Source organism: Amphibalanus amphitrite, unplaced genomic scaffold, assembly GCF_019059575.1.
Source record: "Amphibalanus amphitrite isolate SeventyFive unplaced genomic scaffold, NRLGWU_Aamphi_draft 000040F_arrow, whole genome shotgun sequence".
NCBI lineage: Eukaryota > Metazoa > Arthropoda > Thecostraca > Balanomorpha > Balanidae > Amphibalanus > Amphibalanus amphitrite.
The window spans coordinates 610,816-629,473 of record NW_024881536.1 but is presented as its reverse complement, the minus strand read 5'-3'; the positions used below and the strand labels follow the sequence as shown (position 1 = coordinate 629,473).

The 18,658-nt window shown below is 51.7% G+C and overlaps 1 protein-coding gene across 2 annotated transcripts in view; it reads left to right on the top strand.

The window, feature by feature from the left end:
- Nucleotides 1-18,658, top strand: part of LOC122374705 (hemocyte protein-glutamine gamma-glutamyltransferase-like) — a 70,848-nt gene that overhangs the window by 29,239 nt on the left and 22,951 nt on the right. Inside the window, exons 4-8 of one of the 2 annotated variants that reach the window (XM_043353627.1) lie at nt 290-444; nt 6,581-6,784; nt 7,768-7,895; nt 8,243-8,381; nt 18,206-18,432. In XM_043353627.1, the coding sequence (XP_043209562.1) occupies nt 333-444; nt 6,581-6,784; nt 7,768-7,895; nt 8,243-8,381; nt 18,206-18,432 (810 nt within the window). In that variant the 5' untranslated portion in view covers nt 290-332. Of the gene's footprint in view, nt 1-289; nt 445-3,020; nt 3,447-6,580; nt 6,785-7,767; nt 7,896-8,242; nt 8,382-18,205; nt 18,433-18,658 lie in introns of those variants that run through there. The other variant, XM_043353635.1, reaches the window with a different exon arrangement.

The window sequence follows — 18,658 nt, the reverse complement described above, 5'->3', positions numbered from 1 at the left end:
CGTGTTCGGCTCAGACCCGCTATACAGTGCGCGTGTTAAACCTCTCCCAGCCTCCGCCGCCCCCCCCCCCCCCCGCAGAATATCGGCTGCTTCTGACGACGTCGTGGCTTGCTCTGACGGTCCCTGCGGCTCGATCTGACCCCAAAGACCTCCATTGCCCCTGCCAGCCTCTTCAGCCTCCTGCCGACTCAGAGGTCCTCTAGACTCGACTCCCTGTGGCTATCGCTGACCTTGAATGATGTTGCACCCTCAAGTGACCTATGTTGACGAGTTCTGTTCACTCGGGCAGGGTTGGTGATTTCTCGTCCGGACCGAACCACTCTCCTGACACCATGCACCGCCGCTACAACCGACGGATGGGCGGCAGCTACGCCGGCTACGCCAGTGAGATGGCGTCCCGCTTCCGGCGCGATAACGACCGCCGCCAGCAGCCGTCCGAAGCAGGTACGTACCGCCGCCAGCAGCCGTCCGAAGCAAGTACGTACCGCCGCCAGCAGCCTTCAGGTACGTACCGCCGCCAGCAGCCTTCAGAGGCAGGTACGTTCGTACCGCCGCCAGCAGCCTTCAGAGGCAGGTGCGTACCGCCGCCAGCGGCCTTCAGAGGCAGGTGTCCAGGGATGTACCGCCAACAGGCGTTGGGGCCAGGTAGGTAAAGGAGACGAGAGAATTTTAACGGGACGGGACGGGACGGGACGGAAACGGACTGGAACGGGACTGGTCGGGATAGAGGGAGACACAAGCCGAGCCAGGTGGGTGAATGGAACGGGACGGGACGGTACGAAATGGCACAGCTCAGCATGGCACGGCACGGCACGGGACGGGACGGGAAGACGCGAGACAATTATGGACAAAAATCATGTAAATGAATTCTTCCCATTGTTCTCATTCAGCAAGCACGGTATTGCTTAGCGAGGCTTCGCATGGGTGCAATTATTGTTAAATATCATCGCTTAGCCTGCCATTTAAATGAGACTGGAATAAAGGAAAATGGCATTAGTTGTCACGAACTATCGCCGACAAATGTCAAAGAAGGGCAGACGGAGAACAATCGCATGATGCTATTTGACAGAATTCCGCAAAAACATGCCGTAGCGAATAAGACGTCACGAAGAGCCCGCTGCTCGCCATGCGATGCCAGATCACAGTTGATAATGTTTATGTTGCACAAAGTTCAACGGGTTAATTACGACTGAACATTCCCATCACTACGCCAAAGAGACAAAGAACCTTCTATTGTTTTCGTCGGCCACCAATGTTTGCTCAGGCGATAGCGCCATGATAGAATTTTAGAACATTAGGTATATTTAGTCATCTAATGAGGACATAAGCGAATGCATATGTATACCATGCACCCTCCCTGACACGTTATACTTTTATGGTACATGTGGTATTTCTCTGCATACAATAAACACACAACACACAATGCATAATGCATATCACGAGATGGACGGGACCTGCACAGCTATATAATAATGCACATACGAGACGAAAAGGACTGAGACAGTGACGGACGTGACGGAACGGACGGAACGGACGGAGACGGTGACGAACCTGACAGAAGTTATTGACAGAACTGAGACATTGACGAACGTGACGGAACGGACCGAGATATTGACGGACGTGACGGGACGGACCGAGACATTGACGGACGTGACGGAACGGACCGTGATATTGACGGACGTGACGGAACGGAACGAGACATTGACGGACGTGACGGAACGGACCGAGATATTGACGGACGTGACGGGACGGACCGAGACATTGACGGACGTGACGAGCTCAGTGACGGTGACCGACGCCCACCCCGTGACGCGTGAATCGAGCCCCAGACGTGCGGCGTGCCTGCTGGGATGCTGCCAGCCGCAGCTCTTGCTATGAATATTGACCTGAAGACATATAAAACCTAGACTGCTTTAGATTTAGATTTAGAAAATAGCACGAACGGCAACATACCTCACACCTGCATTGGTTGGCATCTTTTACAGCTCCGTCGTTGCAGCTGAGTCAGTCGCATTTTGTATGTAGGTATTGCTGTTTATAGCAAGTTATTAGGCAGTTTTAGATAAAGGTTTTGTTTACGCTAATGATACCGACTTTTGAGTACACCTATCGTACAAGTGTACCTACGAAAGAGTTGGCTATTTTATTTTTGTTTGTTTTGCTTCATTGCACGTTTGCCCTTAAATACATGTATAGCATATAGCTACTTACAGTTGCTTGTTTGATATATCTATGTTTAACACGCCGAAAGTTGTAATACACATGTATGTCGTTCGACTCTTATTTGTCATATAGCTCACCACATGGGGAACTGGATAGTGGATAAAATCCACGACGCCTTCCACTTCCGAAACATGTGAACCACTGGTACTGTAATTATGGATGGTCATAAGATGTTATCACGCACTAATCAGTGGCTTCTGTATGCACTCTGTTTTTTTGTCAACCAAGTCAGTAGCTCTCTGCATCTATCAGCTCAACAAAGCATCTCGAGTGGTATGGCTGCTACTTTTCTGCAATTATCTGCAGCTATCTTCACCAACTAATATAGCCTCTACTTTATATCTAAAGGCAATATTTTTGCCAGTGCAATACGAAATGACATATTGTTTTTCATTCACATTGACACTCAATTTTAGTCGAAGTATTGCAGTAGATCGTGTGCAGATCTACTGCTGCAAGCACTGCAACAAATATCCTGCCTATGATTCCTATCTCTTTTCATTCCATTTATCTCCCGTCCTATATTTTCTACCCCGTGGACACCCGATCCACTTCTACCCAGTATGGACGCTCCGTTTGATTATATCTTCCTGGTATGGGCGCTCCGTGGGGTCATTTTCGCCCGGTATGGGCGTACCGTTTTCGCGATGGCCCGCCTGTCAGGCCGCTGACCTTATGCAGGTGATGGGTGCACGCGCGTCCAATGGTCCACGAGCGGCTCGTGCGCCGGGCACCGTAGGAAACCAGTTTCGGGACCTTCGGCGGGGCGCTGCGGCCATGCGGCGGCCTGCGGGACTGGACAATGGGGAGGCCAGTGGCGGAGGGCGCAGGCTGGACAGTTGTGGGTGGAGGGGGCACCGGTGTGCACGCCACGCCGGGACGCCGAGACGGGTGGCGAGAGACGGGTGACGAGTGACGGGAGACGAGTGAGGTGTGAGGGAGTGAGAGAGTGACAAAGGGACAGCACCCGGGGCGTGTGAGGGGTGTGACTTCTTCAGCTGCTGGTCTCAGGGGATAAGGCTGTGAACGTGAGATGTGAGTTAAAGTGAGAAGTGAGCCAGTGCCGTGGTGAGGTGCGAGTGCTTGATACTCTCAGTCTGGCACTGATCTGGGGGTCCGCTGATACTGCTACTGAGCCCCTCCGCGCCGTACCCGGTACCTCGTCATGTACCGGTACCGGCGATACCAGGCAGCGGCGCCGCTCGCCCCCAGCAAGGACAAGTGTGAGTGCGTGGGAGGGAAGCGCCGAGCGACCCAGGTGCGACCCACGCCGCCGCCCGCGCGACCCGTCCGACCCGCGGCGCCGCCCAGCCATCGACGGCGGCCGCGCGGCGTGCGGGCCAGTACTTTTAAATAGTTAGTGCTGTCGTTAATTATGTCTGGATAGGTGGAGATGTAGGTGGGGGGATGTTTAGCTCGATGAAAAGTGTTTTTTTTTGTGTTTCATGTTTTACTTATCGCACCATGCGTGCTCGTGAGGCACATATCTCAAATTTGGGATTTTGCTCCCATTACTACAAACAGCGCTATCACCTTCGCTGCTTTCTGATTTTCCTCTTCATCTAGCATCCCATGTCCAAATAAATTCACTTGCCAGAATTATCTGTTTGCCTCATTCATAATTCCTATCACAGCCGAATCGAACCCAAACAATGTCACGTGAGTCCCGGCTGCGGCCGACCGGCCTTGGCGGCTCGTCGATCCACCACCTGTTCGCTCTGCGGGCGCCTGTGGGCCCGCTAAGGCCGTCCCCGCCCCCGTCTCTCCCGTGTGCGTACTCAGCACCGTCAACTACACCGTGGCGCCGTCCGATTTGGGCAGCGCCGTCCCATAACTCCCCGCTCGCCTGGTGTCTCCGCGGGTTGACGACTGCCGCGCTCGGTAAAAAGTGGGCGGCGGTGACACGCGAGCTCCGGCTGACGGCACGGGCTGCAGAAATCCGAGCTGCCGGCTCGAATGTGACTCCCAGCTACTGTGGTAGCCGCGCCAGAGAGGTGTTGTTTGTACACATGAGACGGCGGGATCGGGTAGTCGTCACGGCCATGGTCATCGGCTGAACGTGACCAAAGGTGTGCAATAAGTGCATAGGTGCTAGTACTTACAGCACGGACTGCTGTATTGTCTGCCGAGAGGTAAACACAGTGACGTGTCACACTGTACGAGCTGTACTGTTCCAGTGGGCCCACCCTTCGACAGATCTTCGTTTTTATCATTCGCCTTTTCTTAGGAGCGGAGATGATATAAATGCCTACTATTTTGTGTTATTGTGCATGACACGCAGCATCCCTATAGATTCTAGACATTGGGCGTTAGACTTGGCCCATTGAAGTCGCCTGTGTCGCTTCTGTCACCATCGGGGTGCGTTGGACACCCCTTCCTTGCCCACCTGGAGTCGCCGCTGCTTCTGCAGACAGCACTGGGGCACTCAGTCCCCAATTACAATACATTACATCCGGGAGCCGCAGGTATCTGCCGGACCGCTCAAGGCCGCAGCCCTGTGCACGAGATATCGAGACCCTCGCCCGGCGCCAGCGGCGGGAGGTGGCTGGGTCCCACCAGAAGCCGTCCCATCCCGTTAGATGTGACGGGGACCCATCAGCAGCCGTCCCACCCCGTTAGATGTGACGGGGACCCATCAGCAGCCGTCCCACCCCGTTAGATGTGACGGGGACCCATCAGCAGTGGTCCCGTCCCGTTAGATGTGACGGGGACCCATCAGCAGTGGTCCCGTCCCGTTAGATGTGACTGGGGATCCACCAGCAGTCGTCCCACCCCGTTAGATGTGACGGGGATCCATCAGCAGTGGTCCCGTCCCGTTAGATGTGACGGGGACCCATCAGCAGTGGTCCCGTCCCGTTAGATGTGACTGGGGATCCACCAGCAGCCGTCCCACCCCGTTGGATGTGACTGGGGATCCATCAGCAGTGGTCCCGTCCCGTTAGATGTGACTGGGGATCCATCAGCAGTGGTCCCGTCCCGTTAGATGTGACAGGGACCCATCAGCAGCCGTCCCATCCCGTTAGATGTGACAGGGACCCATCAGCAGTGGTCCCGTCCCGTTAGATGTGACGGGGACCCATCAGCAGTGGTCCCGTCCCGTTAGATGTGACTGGGGATCCACCAGCAGTCGTCCCACCCCGTTAGATGTGACGGGGATCCATCAGCAGTGGTCCCGTCCCGTTAGATGTGACGGGGACCCATCAGCAGTGGTCCCGTCCCGTTAGATGTGACTGGGGATCCACCAGCAGCCGTCCCACCCCGTTGGATGTGACTGGGGACCCATCAGCAGTGGTCCCGTCCCGTTACATGTGACGGGGGACCCATCAGCAGTGGTCCCGTCCCGTCCTGAGCTGGATGGAGTTCCGCCAGCCCACCGGCCATCTCGTCCCGTCGATGTCTCTGAGGTCCGTCCAGCGGCGGCCCCTTCTCGTCCTGTCCTATGATTGATACGAGGATGGCGGGGCGGACGGTGTATCTGAATCGCAACACGATAGGCCTACATAATTGGTAAACACTAAACAATGCTACCTCAAACACCAGTATGTATGTTAGTACACCAAGCACCAAAGGCATTGTAATGCGCGAGACAGACTCGATGACATTGTAGTCGTCAAGTTCGACTATACCTTCTACTAAAATAAAGTTTATAGCTGATGCGCCGTAAAGATAGTGTTCTGTCTGTGGCTTCCATAACTATGATTCCTTGGGACATAGGCGACCTTGGATATCTTCCTAGTAAGCATTCACTACATTTCAGTATTGTCCGTATGTAAACAAGGGGACGTGAAGCCAAGGGAGTCGTAGAATGCTGGCCTTTTACGTGACATTTTATCAACCAAACATGGCTTTGGTAACAAAAAAGTTGCAGCAACAGGCTAAATGATATCAATTACAATCCCGATCACCTGATATTTTGTTATTTATTATTAGCTGAAGATTCTTGCTGTTCTACATTTAGCTTCGTAACATTCGTAATTTACCTAAAACGTATACAAGAGATGTAATAAGCCACAGAATACAAAACACACCGTGAACATGGTACCTAACTGCTTTCCCATGAGCGACAGGTTTCTGTCCTCTCAGTTTCCACCCGTCAGCGAAAATCGGCCACCTGACTCTTGAGCGGGCCACCAAATTGCATCGGGACAATCATCCAGGTCCTGTCACAACCTTCTGACCATTTGTCAGCTGAATTAGTAGGTAATGCTGTTTGAGTGGACTAAACAAGACACTGGCCGTCCCCCCTCGGAACTTCGGAAATTTACAGATGGACGAATTGTCCGATGGGATGCGCAAAGAATCTGGTTATAATAATAGTGATCTGACCTGACCTGATCTGCCCTGCCCTGTCCCGCAGTCTCGGAGCTGCCGCACGTGAAGCGTGTCGAGTTCTACGCGCCCCAGAACGCGCGCGTGCACCACACGCTCAAGTACGAGCTGGTGGGCGACCGGTACCGTGCCGACCCGGTGCTACGCCGCGGTCAGCCCTTCTACCTGGCCGTCCAGCTGGACCGACAGATCAACCCGGCCAGCGAGAAACTCTACGTGGTCTTCACTTACGGTGAGTCGAGGCTGCACGGACGGCGCTGTGCTCTCTCTCTCTCTCTCTCTCTCTCTCTCTCTCTCTCTCTCTCTCTCTCTCTCTCTCTCTCTCTCTCTCTCTCTCTCTCTCTCTCTCTCTCTCTCTCTCTCTCTCTCTCCTCTCTCTCTCTCCCTCTCTCTCTCCATTTAGCTCTCTCTCCTCTCTCCCTCTAATCATCTAATGAGTGGAAGGTAGAGTAAGTTGTAAGGCAGTAAAGTAATAGCGGCGCGCACGTCATTAGAGCGCATACGATCACCGACGGGTTTATTGACCGATGCTACGTTAGTCGACCCACTGCTGTGCTGACACCGCGACACTCATATGTCACTGTCCGCTGTGTCAGACGAGGGTGGCTGGCCGTTTTCCGGTCAGCAACAGAGGGTGTTGCAACTTGGAAGGCTAATGTCGCACGGGCTACGTCTGACTAAGTTCGTCCCCGTAACCAAATCAGTTGTGCTCGTTGAGGGTGGTCCACTCTTTGCACTGTGATGCACTGACGGTGATTGATCGAATGGATGACGTCCTCTGAAGTCATCGTCACCACCTGCACCGTGCAATGAAGACATTTATCGCCCGTAAAACAGTCACATGGCTGGTAATCAAAAGGCCTCGAATGCTGGGACTGCGAGCCAAAGTTCCTATTTCCGTCTGATATACCTGTAGCTTATCAGATTATTTTGATTACATTTAATAATGTTGCTTGAAAACACAATAAATCCATGTTTTATTCTAAACAGCGAAATGGAAACAACAATTTCTGGTATCTCATCTGATGTCCGATATAAACAACAGCCAGCCGCTCAGCGCGAAGCTCACGACAAATGACGATTGGAATGCATCTGAAACTTAGCAATCCGGCAGCACACCCCAATGATAGCGTCCCCCTATGGTCTGTCGCTCCCGTGTGCAGCACAGGACTGCGGGCGGCGGTGACGTCTGACGTTCGTTTGCTGGTGCCGCAGGACCCCGGGCGGCGGTGACGCTGGGCACCAAGGTCTACCTGGTGGCCAATAAGCGGGAGTTTACCAAGGAGAAGCAGCACTGGGACGTCCGCATCCACGGAGTGGAGGGCGACACACTGGTGCTGCAGGTCAGTGAACTATATCGCTGAATTATGTAGGTCTTGAACTACCTACCCACTCTTCTTGTGTGTGAAGGAAATGATAAAGTAAGCTGAACTGAACTGAACTGCTTGTTCAACAGATACCGATCCCGTACGACTGCCTGTAACATCCTCACTCGACAGATCCAGATCCTGTACGTGTGTCATTCTCGGCCGACAGATCCTGGTCCCGTATATCTGTATGTCACAGATCCCGTACGACGGGGAATCTCTCTCAGCCGACAAATACAGATCCCGTTCGACTGTCTGTATGCGCTGTTTCCGGCCGACAGAGCGAGATCCCGTACTACTGTCTGTGTTGTTCTGGCCGACAGATCCAGATCCCGTACGACTGTCTGGTGGGAGACTGGAGCGCCAGCATCCAGACTGTGGCCGACGGCTCCCACGGCCGGCGGCGCGCCGAGTTCCGGTGCCGGGAGAACGTCTACATCCTCTTCAACCCCTGGTGTGAGGGTAAGTAGGGAGCGAGAACGTCTACATCCTCTTCAACCCCGGGTGTGAGGGTAAGTAAGGAGCGAGAACGTCTACATCCTCTTCAACCCCTGGTGTGAAGGTGAGTTACGAGTGTGGGTCGGGAGAACGTCTACATCCTCTTCAACCCCTGGTGTGAAGGTGAGTTACGAGTGTGTGCCGGGAGAACGTCTACATCCTCTTCAACCCCTGGTGTTATAGGGCAAGGAGCGAGAACGTCTACATTACATCCTCTCCCAAATCCGTGTGAAGGTGAGCTGTACATCCGAGTGAGCGTCGACATCTTCTCCAGCCCCGCTGATGTGAATGTGAGTTGGGAGCGAGAACGTATACATCCTGGTGTGACGGTGAGTGGCATTGCCGCGAGAACGTCTACAGGACCCAATCTTACCAAATGCCGTGAATGTGCGCTCACGGGATTTGGTACAATTCAAAACTATTCAACATTCATTTTTTCTCAAATACGTCGAAACACCGGGGGTTGAAATAGTTTTATGTTCTCTGTTGAACGATACGGCTGCACAATATGCAATGCAGAAAATGGCCAAGAAAGAGGTGCCCATGGTCAGCAGGTCGCTATTCCAAATGTATCTGTACTACATAGTAATACGCGTTTATTTAGTCGGGACAACATTTGCTGGGTGTCACAGTGTATGATTGCGATGGCACAGACTACACGTAAGTCACACCCTGCCCTAATGAGGAAGGCACTCGTATTATCACTGACCTTATGAAGGACGCCTAGTGCACGGTTGAACCCATTGGAGCGCTTCATTTAGGCCGGCTAATGCTGCCTGTCGGACAGATCATATCCAGACACCATATCACATCTCAGATTGCCGTCGTGATTGCGGCCGTTTGCTGTGGCAGATAAACGCAGCAACTCGGCCGTCCTCCCTTGAAGTTTATCTCGCCCTCATCCGCTATGCACTGCTGCCCATTCAGAGCAGATAATCAGCTTGTACGGAATTCTGACGTGTCCCATGGTTTACCGTCAAGTACATGACATCAGCGTTCACCATTCCCGGCCTCGCGTGGCTCCCTTCTACGTAGTGGCCGGCGTGGTTTGAGGTAGGTGCTCATAAATACCGAGTTTGTGTAATTATTTGTCGTTTCCCTGAAGCTATTTGCATATGTCATGTGCCTTGATCCGCATATCACGTCTATTTGAATATAATGAGCTGCTAATTGACGGTCGTCCAGTGAGCTACATAACTTTGCATCAGGAAGCGCAAATATCTATGTTTATTTGCTTATACTTATTGTCATGCACAGTTTGCCATGTATTGCGTTCACTGTATTTAAAACATGATAATTTATTAGATGAATCTGCGACAGAAACAAACTTGAGAATTATAGTCAGCCAATGGAGGGAAGGGCTACGTTTCGATAAACATAAGCCAGTGTGTCTTGCATATCTAGACCGGAAATGGTTTGCGAATACTGTTTAGCCAAGTACCGGTCGTTGATGGGACTCACCCCGGTCTGTGCAGCGACCAGGCGGCAGGATGCGTTTCGGTAAGCTGTCGCACAATGATTGGTTATTATCTCTGTTCGAAAATGTGCTCGGCAGCTCCGCGAGTGTGACACATAACTGCGGTTTGGATACCTCGTATCCGACCGAGGTACGAGGGTCGAGGTACGAGGTACGGTAAGGGTCTATGCCGTGTCCCCCAGCTGGTCGCTGGCTGGTATATAGGTATAGGGTGCTGTCGGTTCACTGTCTGAGAGCTGCGATGCTGTGTTGACGACACGCCGGGTCAGCGGAGCAGGGCCTGCGCCTGGCTTCAGCCCAACAGCCGCCGGGCGCCGACATCTGCCGGGACCAGCGCCTCTATATGTGGCACAGATGCGCACGCAATTACTGTAAATCTCGTGCCAGTTTGTTTTAGTTGCGTCACTGGAGCCAACGCATGTTGTCAGCTGTTTGCCTTTGTTTTATGCTGCTTCTTTGAAGTCGCTGGTCTGAGAACTGTAACGACAGATGCGGTCTCATAAACGCTGGATTTTGTACTAACTAACCATCTGCGAGGGCCATTAATGTCTTTCAGCATAGATAACATGAACTACCTGGATTGGACACTCGTTTTTGGCGCCAAAAATAAGAGGCCACTTTGGCCTCTTATTTTTAAAGACGGCCTGTAACACTTTTGAGAGGCTGATATATCAGCAACCACTGGGCCGATTAGCCTGCGGTCTTTTTTGTTCGGTAGCCCCATCCCTTCTGCCCCATAATTGACTTCTCATGATGCGTCTAGGTGACTGCCGTAGCACGTGCCACGTGAAAAGTCAGGGGTGTTCACTGTTCAGGGTATTTTGCATAAGTAGCGCTTTTGCGAGGCTTATATCTCAGCAACCACTTGACCGATGTACATGCGGTAATTTTTGTAGGGTAGCTTCATTCATTTTACCAAGTATTGGACTGTTCCCGATGCATGTGGGTGACCCCTTATGCACGTGCCACGTGCAATACGAAGAAGTGTCAGTTTTGTAACAATTGCAATATCTCGGTAACTACTCGGCCGATTGCGCTGAAACTTGGCATACAAATACGCACCCACCGGCAATGTATATCCATGTGCCAGAAATGGGGTGCTGCTGCACGTGCGCACGTGCAGGGCAGGGGTCGTTTCCAGATCTCGAGAACGGCTGGACCGATGGCGCTCAAATTTGGTACACGGCTAGGGACCAGTTAGAAGGGTGCCGTGCACAAGTCAGTTGGGACCCATATTGCACGTGCGCACGTGCAGGGTGCCGCTTCCAGATCTCGAGAACGGCTGGACCGATGGCGCTCAAATTTGGTACACGGTTAGGGACCAGTTAGAAGGGTGCCGTGCACAAGTCAGTTGGGACCCATATTGCACGTGCGCACGTGCAGGGTGCCGCTTCCAGATCTCGAGAACGGCTTGACCGATGGCGCTCAAATTTGGTACACGGTTAGGGACCAGTTAGAACGGTGCCGTGCACAAGGCAGTTGGGACCCATATTGCACGTGCGCACGTGCAGGGTGCCGCTTCCAGATCTCGAGAACGGCTGGACCGATTGCACTCATATTTGGCACATCGCTATAGACCGGTTAGTAGGGTGCCGTGCACCGAGAAAGTTGTGGCTCTGCGCGTGCTCACGCGCGCACGTGCACACCCCTCCGTCATATCTCGGGAACGGACTGACCGATTGCAATGAAATTTGGTGTGTGGCTGTTTGTTGCTTTTGTTGTGTGACCATGATGCTGACCGTGTATGAATTTTTCTCAGTCGACGAAGGTAAAGTAATGCACGTGCGCACATGCACACCTTATTTATATTTCTTCGAAAATCACCAAATATAACTGGTTTCCACATACATGTTTTGAAAAGCACATTTCATCGCAGTATGAGCACGGTGCACAACACATAAATAAAAGTCGTTTTGGCCTGCTTGACCAAAACAGGCAAGAGTTTTTTAGATGACCACCCCAAACCCGAGGAAAAGTAAGAATGCCCATCCAACCGAGGAGAGTCCCACGATGCCAACCTCTTCGCCAGCGTCTTGTACAAACTAAGCCTATGTATAAAAAACAACGGCATAAGATAAGAGCACTTAACACAATTGTGGGTCACCACACTCCTCACGCTCACGCATGTGGGACTACGGTACGCCCGGTCGGCCAGACTGGGACGGCGCCGTATGACAGTTTCCACAGTCCATGGGAGTCCGTAGGCTATCTGCAGAGTTAGCCCGGATAGGTAAAGGGCGAGGCACGAAAGCACTACCACAGTTCAGTTGAGTTCTCGACAACATGTGCGAGATCGCACACGCCTCTTCGTGTGTGCGCTAGTACCTCTAGGCTCTAGCTCTTCTTGATGCCGGATAGCTTACGCCTCTTATCGTCTGTTGCTTTCTTCGCTGCACAGTTTCCACGTTTGGCATGGATCGCGCTGTTGATGTCCCTCACCATGTTGCCTGCAAACAGGTTAAACAAGGCCCTTGACATACGTTCCAAGCTTTGGGCGAATCCATGCCCCTTGGGGCAGCTTGTATCTCTGACGATGGAGCTTCGTGTCGTGACTGCTTTTACCACGTCGACAAATGCCTCTCTGGGACTAAAGCATTCAAAAAGAAGTCTTTTTGATGCCTCTTTTCGCACGAGTTCTTTCCAGATTCTAAGGATAAGCATCGTGGTTTCTATGGCGAGCGAGGACGGCACGATGAGTCGCCCTCGATCCAATATCTTCGTGAAAGACTGGACGATGCTGTCCTCCTGGTCCTCATTGTTCACTTGAATGGGTATGCTGCCATGCTCTCTTGAGACCAGAACGTCGGAGCACTCCTTGCACTGCCCGTTTTTTGTTGCTGACCGAGCCAGGTATCCGGCGATATGCCCCAGTGCTGCCTTTTCTGAATCAGACGGCTGGTCTTGTTCAGCGTCTTCTGATTCTTCGACAGCTTCTCTCAGCTTGAGTACGGCTGCTGAGTCACCTTGGGCTCTGGTCTTCTGCGAAAGTGCCATTCTGGTCGGTAGTTCGGAGACCTTTACTCCAGACCACCAGATAAGACTGCTGACGCGGATGACCGTTTCGCCCTCCATGAACTGACGTACACTGGCCCAGTAGTTGCTCCCAATTTTTGATCAATTTCGGTTGATCAATTTTTTTCGGCAAAAGATGCGCAAAGGTTGCCCCAGAGGGTATTGAAAATTTCAGCCCGCTACGACAAGCCGTTTAGCGTGCACTTCGAAAAAACCTCAGGGGGTTTATCCCCTAATCGTAAGCCAACTTCGATCAATATCGGGCCTGCTCGTTATTAAGCCGTTATTATGAGGTGTGCACGTGGCACGTGCATATTCACACCCTTCTGAGGCACACAGTCACGACACTTTGTTATCCTTCAATCGCACACCAGCTTTTTATTGAAGGCGGCGTGTCCCATTTTTAGCTGGAACTATGGGATGTGCACGTGCGAACGTGCATTACCTCACCTTCGTCGACTGAGAAAAACTCATACACGGTCAGCATCCAGCCACACACCAAATTTCATTGCAGTCGGTCAGTCCGTTCCCGAGATATGACGGAGGGGTGTGCACGTGCGCGCGTGAGCACGCGCAGAGCCACAACTTTCTCGGTGCACGGCACCCTACTAACCGGTCTATAGCGATGTGCCAAATATGAGTGCAATCGGCCCAGCCGTTCTTGAGATGTGGAAGCGACACCTTGCACGTGCGCACGTGCAATATGGGTCCCAACTGCCTTGTGCACGGCACCCTACTAACTGGTCCCTAACCGTGTACCAAATTTGAGCGCCATCGGTCCAGCCGTTCTCGAGATCTGGAAGCGGCACCCTGCACGTGCGCACGTGCAATATGGGTCCCAACTGCCTTGTGCACGGCACCCTTCTAACTGGTCCCTAACCGTGTACCAAATTTGAGCGCCATCGGTCCAGCCGTTCTCGAGATCTGGAAGCGGCACCCTGCACGTGCGCACGTGCAATATGGGTCCCAACTGACTTGTGCACGGCACCCTTCTAACTGGTCCCTAACCGTGTACCAAATTTGAGCGCCATCGGTCCAGCCGTTCTCGAGATCTGGAAGCGGCACCCTGCACGTGCGCACGTGCAATATGGGTCCCAACTGACTTGTGCACGGCACCCTTCTAACTGGTCCCTAACCGTGTACCAAATTTGAGCGCCATCGGTCCAGCCGTTCTCGAGATCTGGAAGCGGCACCCTGCACGTGCGCACGTGCAATATGGGTCCCAACTGACTTGTGCACGGCACCCTTCTAACTGGTCCCTAGCCGTGTACCAAATTTGAGCGCCATCGGTCCAGCCGTTCTCGAGATCTGGAAACGACCCCTGCCCTGCACGTGCGCACGTGCAGCAGCACCCCATTTCTGGCACATGGATATACATTGCCGGTGGGTGCGTATTTGTATGCCAAGTTTCAGCGCAATCGGCCGAGTAGTTACCGAGATATTGCAATTGTTACAAAACTGACACTTCTTCGTATTGCACGTGGCACGTGCATAAGGGGTCACCCACATGCATCGGGAACAGTCCAATACTTGGTAAAATGAATGAAGCTACCCTACAAAAATTACCGCATGTACATCGGTCAAGTGGTTGCTGAGATATAAGCCTCGCAAAAGCGCTACTTATGCAAAATACCCTGAACAGTGAACACCCCTGACTTTTCACGTGGCACGTGCTACGGCAGTCACCTAGACGCATCATGAGAAGTCAATTATGGGGCAGAAGGGATGGGGCTACCGAACAAAAAAGACCGCAGTCTAATCGGCCCAGTGGTTGCTGAGATATCAGCCTCTCAAAAGTGTTACAGGCCGTCTTTAAAAATAAGAGGCCAAAGTGGCCTCTTATTTTTGGCGCCAAAAACGAGTGTCCAATCCAGGTAGTTCATGTTATCTATGCTTTCAGTCATCTAGTTGCTGCAGCATGTTGCTGTCGTATTATTTAATGTTGTTTAGGTATGATGCCAGTCATCTAGTACGCAATTAATCATTTTAATTCGTATCCCTGTTTATGTCTATCGGGCCTTCAGAAGCCTAGGAGACCACCCATTTAAGTTACGTCCCGTGCATTGCTAGATGTCAGGGGCCTGCCAGTGATCTCTCTCACCCTTTATATTGCATTTGGAGACAGTGAGATCCATAATTACGCATTACGATTGCGTAATGTTGACGTGGATGTATATGAAGACGATTCGTTAATGGCTAACGTATGAAGGTACGAATCATCCATCATAAAGTTACCTTGTGTTAGCCATGAGTTAAGCTCCTTTCAACTATCGAAACGCATAAAATAGTAAACAATTGTGTTTTGAAAAAAGTAATGATGTGTAGTAAATGTGAAACGTTTCAAACCTGCGCAAGCTATCCATCATAACAAATTAGCAAGTTGTCGTGGTAGCAATCAGCATTTTAATATTTATCTACCTAAAGGTCTCCTGATAACACGCCGGCACATTCATATTCATGTATTTGAATTTGGAAACTTCTGCGATTAACTCGGGGCTTTTCAAACTCCCTTCCATTCCCTCGCACGATGGGTAATGCGATACGAGACGCGCAGAGCTGCCGACCACGCGCTGCCGAGAATCCGCACGGAAGCCGGTCGCCGGCGGCTCTGTTATAGCGCAGTGCGTGAGTACGACTCTCTGCCGTTTGACGTCACCGTGCGAAACTTTCGGCGCCAGCTCAAAAAGCATCTATTGAAAGAACAGTGTGAGGCGCATGGTTAGCTCAGGTCGAGTGGTTGAGTGCTGCTTTTTATGCCTGGTCTTTTACTTGTGTTGTAAATGTTTGACGTGTGCCAATGAAAAACCATGCACCATGGATTTGTCATGAATATATTATCTGTATCTGTATCTATCTGATATATAGTTCTAATTGCTTAACCCCACGAGACTACCTATAATGTAGGCCTGCTGGCTGCTAGTCTCTTAAAGCGAACACAAAATTAACACAGTGACAGTGTTTGTATCGCAACGTTTCCTAGAACGACAAATCAGAGTAGGTATAGGTATTGAGTTTATGTTATATTGAGTTTATGAGTTTTAACAAACCGGGCGTAATATCTTTCTGCCAACTATGGGCGTATTCTCAAAGTACCTATGCAAAGGGAAAGGTTGCATGCTACAGTCTGGGGACCGCAGAACCGTTAGGACGATGGTGGCATGTCTTCGTCTGTATCCCTTTCGTCCCGCGGGGCTGTCGGCTCCGTCAGTGTAATTCGTGCAGCGCTGCACCGCCTGTTAGTCTATTTCGGACATCGAGCCCCGTGGGAGTTGGATGGCCTCCCGGCGCGGAAATGTATGATACTGAATGACACCGAGGGGTGTGTTCTGTGTAGTGCTTATTTGTCAGTCGACATTGCTAAAAGCTGAGTTTTCTTCAGTTAAAGAAGAATAAAACAGCCATATGCAATGAAACTCATTAAAAGGTAACCGTCTTGCATACCATTAATGAACCTACGTGAGGTAATAACCGGTAAATAAAATGTTTCCTTTGTTACTTGGAAAGGCTGGATAATGTGTCTTCCTTGAATTCTATTATGAATAGCTCGGGGTCGAAAGGAATGGCAGTTATCAGTAATCACAAGTGGTGTCAGTCGTATGCGTCAACCAAAAACAATACATGATAATTTAGCTTTCATTTTTAGGTCCAAGTTCCAACCTTTCCGGCATTCGCACGTCTTGTGAGTTGGCTAGGCTGCGGTAGGTGAGTCTACCATTTTAGATCGTTTTTTGCTTGTGACCTGGGATGCCATAAGTCCAGCCGTGCCCGAACCCTGGCCGAGCCGAGGTCGACTGTGGGGTGCGAGCTCATTTGAGCATTTGCTGTTACAGCATGCTGTTGCGCCTTTACAAAACACGTTAAACACACCTTGTTTGAGTGTACTCGTATTCCGCCTGGTGGAAGGTCACGGACAAAAACAACACAATTATAAATCACACAATATTACCACGTTCCCGTTTAACGAGCCAATTCGTGGGCGCAGCAACATGCAGCGTAACACCACCGATCCCTAACACGATGGTGGCCTCCGCGTATCCCAGTATGTCGGGTGTTTTTATGGAGGTGTTGATAGCACACTTATTTATCGAACATTGTCCCAAAGTTGAAGGCCCGTCACTACTTTCAACTTTGCCAGTTTATGCTGAGTTCCAGCACCAGTTTGTTCTGTTGACGGGTCAGAATTCGGTCCTTCCGGCTCGTCTGTCCTTTCCTGGTCGTGTCTTGTTGAAAGGTCAGTTCGGTTCCTCCCGGGCCGTCCGTCTATTCCTGGTCGTGTTTTGTTGACAGGTTAGATATGTCCCCCCTCCGGGCCATTCGTCTATTCCTGGTCGTATTCTGTTGAAAGGTCAGTGCGGTCCTTTCGGGCCGTCTCTCCACCCCTGTTCGTACTTTGTTGACAGTGCGAGCGGCTCACGTACCGTTCCGCCGTTCGTATTTTATCGCTGCTCACTCAGTTCACTGCCGCCCAGTGCACGCTCGGTTTGACCCCTTGCCGGTGACCCCGTATCAGGTCACCGGCACAGTTCCGCACTTACTCACGGTTCACTGAGGGGCTGGATGCCGTGAGCTCGTCCCCCGTCACTCGTCAGAGACTGATGTAGCTGCGACTCTGAAAGTTGTGCAAGCGAAAGTACTGCGGAGAGCTTCACCGCAGGCGGCATTGATATACATTCATATTCAGCATCGGCGTGTGATTATCGATCACGTAGCTTTGTGAAGCATGCCATTATGAGCAATTGTCTTGTAGGGCGTTTCACTTTGCACGCGATTCCCATGACCATTTCGTCTGTTCCCATCAGCACAAATTACTGTTTTCCAGTTTCATAGCATACCTAATAACTATGCCGGTCTTGCTGGTATCGAGCGTCGTTAAAACGCACTGCGATCGAGGAAACGTGTTTCATATTTGACCTCTGACACTCCGAGAATCGGGCGTGGTGTGACGTCACTCGAGTTCGGGAAGAGGCGTGAGGTCACGTGACTCATAAACGGCCCGTGAGCAGCTCGAGACGTGAGCGGGATGCACAAACACACTGCAGCGTTCAGGAAACGGCTACGGAGCGGCTGGCTTGTCTGAGCCGTTGAGTGTTGAGCCATCAGAAGGTGGATGGCCGGCTTCCATGGGAGAGTGCAATTCATCTGTTACCGTTTACCATATAGAAATCAGGTGACAGGGGTGAGCATCAGTGTGAAATACGGGAACTTTTTTATTTGAGCATTATTATTGCATCATTGCGTTCGACCAGTGCCCCCTCCCCCTTGCTCTGCCCCCGCTGACCTGCCCCGCCCTCCCGGACAGAGGACCCGTGCTACATGGAGAACGAGGCAGAGCGAGATGAGTACGTCACCAACGACAACGGGAAGATATTCGTGGGCGCGCACAACCGCTACAAGGGCCGCCACTGGGTGTTTGGCCAGCACGACAACGCCGTGCTGCCGGCCGTGCAGCTGATTCTGGAGATGTCCGGCCTGTCGCACGCTGAGCGCGGCAGCCCCGTCAAGGTGGTGCGCGCCATCACCGGCGCCGTGAGTAAACTCTAGTTACACAGCTCACCGCCGCGCGGCGCTACGTGTGCAGCGCCGCTGCGGTACGAGGCTCCTGCTGACTGTGGACCTCTGCTAAACGAGCTTTGTCGCTGGAGTCATTTGTAAGCATGTTTTTTACTTATTAGAAGACGCAAATATTAAAAAGTCCTCCCAACATTTAGCGAACAGCATAAATTGAGGTCATTGAATGCTATTCACTGCCGAA